At 40.8% G+C, this 6,561-nt stretch overlaps 1 protein-coding gene across 10 annotated transcripts in view; it reads left to right on the forward strand.

Moving 5' to 3' along the window:
- Window positions 1-5,512, forward strand: part of CEP170 (centrosomal protein 170) — an 88,936-nt gene extending 83,424 nt beyond the window's left edge. For all 10 annotated transcript variants that reach the window (XM_015283969.4, XM_040697395.2, XM_040697398.2 and 7 more), the window contains 2 exons: window positions 338-389; window positions 3,150-5,512. In XM_015283969.4, coding sequence (XP_015139455.2) covers window positions 338-389; window positions 3,150-3,436 — 339 coding nt within the window. In that variant the 3' untranslated portion in view covers window positions 3,437-5,512. The remainder of the gene's footprint in view (window positions 1-337; window positions 390-3,149) is intronic.
- Window positions 5,513-6,561: the final 1,049 nt, after the last annotated feature.

Genomic DNA, 6,561 nt, shown 5'->3' on the forward strand with positions numbered 1-6,561 from the left:
TTGTTTTGTTTCTACACTACTGTGATGTCTGTTGGTCAGTGCTTGAGAGGAAGTAGTGTAGGCAAATAAGTAGGGGGTAAAATGAGCCATTGTTGATTTGAGAAACTGAACAGTCAGGAAGGACTATTTCCAAGAGGGCCATGCTAAGCACTGGGACACATGGTGCAAACAGCCTGGTCCCACCCAACAAGGATGTTTTCAGTGCAAGGAGGGATAACACAAACATCATATATCAGAATTTCGGGAGGTAACTTATTTGCTACTGATGCACAGCTTGAATGTCTTTTTCCTTAATGAAGTAAGTTCTTCAGCTTTGGAATATCTATTTCTTTCCTAGGAAATATCATCAATCTTACAGGAACTGAAACGAGTTGAGAAACAGCTCCAAGGTACAGATCCTTTTTTTACTTTTCTGTCATTGCTGTCTGTTTCCAATTTCTTTTATTTATATGTATAGCCTGAAGCAAGTAAAAATGTCGCATCTTATTGAAGTATGATCGCAGTATCAGCTGCATACATTAATACTGTATAATTACTAACACATCTGGTTAAGAAACATCACTGAATTATTTATATTAAAAAAGAATACTGATATATGTTTATGTGGGTGAGCAAAGGCTTAATTTAAAATGAAATAGTCCAGAGAATCCCAAAATAATTATTTGTAAAACTTCCTTAATAGACGTGTTTTAGTCGGTAAATTTTGAAGAGCGGGTGATAGCAAATCCTCATGATTTGTGATGGCTATCAGCAAATCCTGATGATGGTGTTAAATATCATCGATTCAAACACTGATCCCTGACAAATGCCACTCATCACCTGTCTACACTTGGACATTGAACCATCAACTGAAACTCTCTGAGTGTGACCATCCAGCCAATTCCTCATCCAGCGAGTGGTCCATCCATCAAGTCAATTTTTCTCCAATTTGGCAACCAGGATGTCATGTGAGACAGTGTCAAATGCTTTGCACAAGTCCAGGTAGATGATGTCAGTTGCTCTTCCTTTATCCACTTGATGCTGTAACTCCATCATAAATGCCACCAAGTTTGTCAGGCATGACTTGCCCTTGGTGAAGCCATGTTGGTTGCTGCTGATCACCTTGTCTTTATTTTCCGTGTGCCTTAGTAAGGCGCTCAGGAGGAGCTGCTCCATGATCTTGCCAGGCACAGAGGTGAGACTGACTGGCTTGTAGTTCTCTGGATCTTCTTTTTTCTTCCCTACTTGAAACTGGGGGCTGTTTCCCTTTTTCCAATCAGCGGGAACTTCACTAGGCTGCCAGGGCCTTTCAAATATGTGGGTAGTGGCTTAGCAACTTCATCTACCAGTTCCCTCAGAACCCGGGGATGGATTTCATCGGATCCCACGGATTTGTGCATTGTCAGATCCTCTAGATGGTCTCAAACCTGATCTTCACTTACAGCTGGCAGATCTACCTTCTCCAAGTTCTTACCATTGCTTTCTCCAACTTGAGTGGTGTGGCCAGAGCCCTTGCCGGTGAAGACTGAGACAAAGAAGTCATTGAGCACCTCAGCTTTCTCCATATCCCTCATGATCAATCTCCAGTTTCTTTCTGTAGAGGGCCCACATCCTCCCTGACCTCTTTTTTTCATTGGTATACTTGCAGAATTTCTTCTCGTTCCCCTTTTATGTCCCTGGCTGGATTTAATTCTGTCTGAGTTTTTGCTTTCCTAATCTGATCAGACAGGTTCTAGCTGCTTAGACAGCTGCTTTTTAGTCCTCCCAGGTAACCTGTTCCTGCTTCCACTCCCTCTAGACTTTCGTTTTGAATTTAAGTCAGTCCAGGAGCTCCTTGGTGATCCATGGAAGCCTCCTGGCATTCTTGCCTGCCATCCTTCTACTTGGAATGCACTGCTTCTTGGCCTGGAGGAGATGGTCCTTGAATACTGACTAGCTTTCTTGGGCCTCTCTTCCCTCCAGGGCTTTCTCTCATGTCACCCTGCCAAGCAGTTCCCTGAAGAGTTCAAAGTCTGCTCTCCTGAAGTCCAGAGTAACAAGCTGGCTGCCCACCCTCTTTGACATCCTAAGGATTTTGAACTCCACCATTTTGTGGTCACTACAGCCAGGGCTGCCCTTGAGCTTTGCATTACTCACAGGCCCCCCCTCATTGGTGAAGACAAGGTCCGGCATAGCACCTTTTCTCATGGGTTCCTGTACTGCTTGGAAGAACAAATTATCATCAACACATTCCAGGAACCTCTTTGATTTCTGGTGCACTGCTGTGTTGTCCCTCCAGCAGATATCAGGGTGTTTGAAGTCCCCCATGAGGACCATATTTTGTGAATGTGAAGCTGCTCCTATCTGTTTATAGAGGGCCTCATCCACTTAGTCTTCCTGATCAGGCATCCTGTAGCAGATTCCCACTACAATGTCTCTTTCCCCTGCCATCCCTTTAACCCTAACCCATAAGCTCTCTGTCAGCTCCTCATCTATCCCCACATGGAGCTCCAGGGACTCCAGGTGGTTATAGATATGCAGGACAAGACTCCCTCCTGTCTTTCCTGAATAGTTTATACCCATCTGTTCTTACATTCCAGTTGTGAGAGTCATCCTACCACATCTCAGTGATTCTAATGACATCATAGCCCCGTAGGCACACACACGCCTGCGACTCCTGCTTATTCCCTATGCTCTGCACATTGGTGTACAGGTACTTGAGTTGGATTCCCATTGAGGCTGATTTACCAATTACAGTTCCTTTATCCTGAACCTTAGGTGCTGTCTTACTGGCCTGTGATCCTACTCCAGGCCCAGGGCATCTATTACCATTGTCAGCCTCAAAGCACAATGATTTGAGGATTCCCACCCCCGGCAACTGTAGTTTAAAGCCCTCCTGATTAAATTGGAAAGCTTCCTGCCAATGATGGTCTTCCCCTTCTGACATATGAACCCTATTCTCCCCCAGAAGACCAGATTTTAGTTCCTAGACATAAGTAACCAAAGCCCTGTTCACAACACCACTTTAGCCATTTATTGATGAGGAAATGTGTGCCTCTGTGCCCTAGTGAGATTTTACTCTAGACAGAGGTGCTTATATGTGGAAAAAAATAAACATTTTTTATCAGTGCAGAAAATAATATTTTTAATGGTTTCTACCCCACCCCTTTCATCTTCTCTTAATTGCTTAGCTATTAATACTATGATTGACCCCGATGGCACCTTGGATGCTCTGAGCAACTTGGGATTTGCCGGCCCCATCGTGCCAGCTCAGCCGAAGCAGAAGTCCAGTCCTGTTTCCCAGAGCGCCCGTCCCCAGGTGCAGCCAAACTGCCAGCCCGAGGCGCGGGCTCCCCGCCCTGCTGCCGGCCCTGCTGCAGCTGAACTGGGGACCGCTGAATCTGAGCCAGATTTCAGCATACATTTCAATAGGTTTAACCCAGACGGCGAAGAGGAAGATGCCACTCTGCGTGAATGACATCTCACTGTTGGTACTGATACCCTTCGTGTGGAATGTCTAGAAATGGAAAGATTATAATATCGGTTTTATAATTAAAAAAGGCTTGGTCAAACAGCAGTTCTTTTATTAAACCAGTTTTCTTTAACTGTGATTCTTTGCTTGTCACACAAATCCTTTTCAGATCATAAAGACGTGCATAGATACAAGTGTAGGAAAGCAGATTGTGGCAGATTTGCCCTTTGTGGTTGTGCGCTTTGCAAAGAAATTATTGCATTGGCGGTTTTCCCTTAACAGATCTTTCTTTTTAAAAGCCATGCGAGCAGTCTAACATTTAATGTTACTGAAACCCCAAATCTCTTTGCCAAGCTACTCTATTTAATGGACCTCCTCCTCTAAAGTTTGTACAGAACTGTTGAACAGTTGCATTTGATTCTGATTTAGATGATTTATATAGGAAACGTTATCTTTGGCTACAATGACACATTACTGCAAAAGGTAAGACGGATTTCAGAAAGCATTCGTTCTTGTGTGCCGAGAATCTCCAACAGTTCTGTGTTTTGTATAACCTTGTTGCTGCGTAAATTGTCTTGGGGTTTACAAACTTCACGTATTATGTTTGCACTAAGATTTGCTGGGAGTGGTAGGTGAACATATCGATATCATTAAACGGCAAACAGTGTTTTGGTGTACATAGAAAACTGGTAATACCGGACTTGTATTAACACTGCAGTGTTTTAGTCCACTTTCTGAAAGGATTATTTGGCACTTTTTGATCTTCAAATGTCTTTTTGATGTTCATAAAAGTAGAAGTATCTCATATCTCATTTCTGCCCAAACGTTAGTTGAAACTAAAAAACAAATTTAAACGTACGGAGACGTGGGACATTTCAAAGCGTGTTCATGTAAATGGGCTCTCACCAATTCAAATACAACATAAGCTTCTGAAAGAAAAAAAAAAGGCTATTCCTTGAAATGATGATGAGATGTAAAATTTTCTTTAGGGATTCGGACATAGAGTTGTCATAATTTCCTTCATCAATAGATGCACTCCCAAGCAAATGATTTTAATTTGCTTCTGTATGTTTTCCTGTAGTCTTGCTAGTAAAACTGTCTCTGTCTTAACATATTTAAAAGGATTCTGGAAGAAGACTGCTAACATAGACATATTGCTTATACCACTGAGAAGCAAGTCTATTTAAAGTTTCCTATATAAGCCTATTTTCCTTATAAGTTGTCCCAGTAACTTAACATTTGGAAATAATAATAAAAATAAAAGTAAATTACTTTGTATTTCCAGAACACTGTAATTTGGAGGAATGTTATTTCTGTTACGTGTAACTAATAGACTGGAATTTTCCTATGTTTGCATCGGTCTCTATATATTAAGGTTGAAGATACAGTTTTGCAGCTTTTATGAAATGGTCTTTAATATTTCAGCAATAATCCTATATGACGTTTGTTTAAAAAAACCTACTTTCTGTACACTTTTAAATTGTACAGGCTTTCAGAAGTCAGTAAAAGTTGGACCAGTTAATAAAAACGCAAAAACTTCTTTTGTAGAGATGTAAAAACAAAACCACTGATCTGTTGTATAATGGATTTCATATTTTCTTTAAAAAAGAATTAAAAGCAAACAGCCTTCACGTATGACTCAATATGCTCTACTTCAGCTAACTGTGGAAGCCTGAACTACGCTAGTTTACAGAGGCTACAAGAAAAGTTTTAGAAGGTGCAGAAGGGCAAAAACAAATAGAAACTAGAGCTAGGTATTGAAACAGAGTGTACCAAACCATCACCATAATTCCTTCTTTTGTTTAATGCTTGGGAACATAATTTTTCTGCAGACTCAAGTGGGAAGTAGGAGATGGCGAGGATGGCCTGGAGGTGCAGGCTCTTCATGCAAGATTCTGTTGTGTTCTTTCAGGCGTTTATACCTTTCTGTTCTGTACTAAGCATTTTGCATTACTATGTTCTTATTTTATATGAACATGTTCTCCTTATTTATTTTTGTTACATTTATTATGTATGTTATTTTGTTATATGCATTTACAACTCCATTTTTAAATAAATAAAGTGTTTCTGGAACTTTAAAAACGTGTAAATATGTAATTCGGAGCTGGGAAGTTCACACGGTCTTCCTACATTCTGTTCTACCTTTACTGAAATAGGAAATGGCATTTTTCATAAACATCTCTTCTTCTGGAAAGGCTGTGTTATTGCCACCATGGCTTCGTTTTATCTGTGCTGACAGTGCTGGCTCACTTTCCTCTATTTGGGTTCACTTCCACATTTGAATTCATATTTGTGTGCAAAACTAGAAACGAAAATAATCCCAAGTTTTAGTCACCAAATAGTGGTCGTTTCCTCTCTGTGAAATGAAAATGTGAGTTTGAATGTACCTGCCAGGTGCAATATTTGATGTTTTCCAGACTGCTTTCCTGTTGCTTTCATATGTTGGAAAACTTTATTGCACATTCTGAATTGGCTGCAGATTGATGCCTTTTTTTTCCTCTTCTCCTATCTTGGACTTTTTATGAACTTTTCTGCAGGCTGCTGCATTTCCTCTTCTGTAGTTAGCTTTGTGCAAGGATCGAACCAGGAGATTAGTGTTAAGTTCCAAGAATTCATTGCCAGCTTGCACATTTCAGAGTTATTGAGCTTTGCTTTGACTTGGCAGTGGTGAACTGTGATCTTCTGCTTACCACTTTCTCCTTTTTGCCCTCAGTTTAATGGCACCAAGCCTGTACTTGTGCCACACAGTAACACTGAATAGCACTCAGCTGTACAGGAGTAGCAGAGTTTTACTGATTTTGATGGATGCCCAGGTGATTTAGTGAAACTTGAGCAACTGAGAAGAGCTTTCCAGATACTCATGATTTTTTCATATTCCCCCACTTCATGTGCTGATATTCACATTTCCTCAATTGTTGCCAGCCTCACTATATATTAGCAAAAGTAAAGGATATGAACTTCTGGGTTAATATAGTCTAGCACAAATCCTCATTTGCTCGAGCATTAGTAGTTTGTTATTTATTTTCCTTGTAACGTTTTTATCTATCTGGCATACTTTGGGCAAAGGTTATGCAGAGAGGTGTTCAAAACTCTTTGGGCAATCAGCTAGCTTGCTTCAGTCCTCTGCTTCC

The sequence above is a fragment of the Gallus gallus genome, chromosome 3 (assembly GCF_016699485.2).
Source record: "Gallus gallus isolate bGalGal1 chromosome 3, bGalGal1.mat.broiler.GRCg7b, whole genome shotgun sequence".
NCBI classification, from domain to species: domain Eukaryota; kingdom Metazoa; phylum Chordata; class Aves; order Galliformes; family Phasianidae; genus Gallus; species Gallus gallus.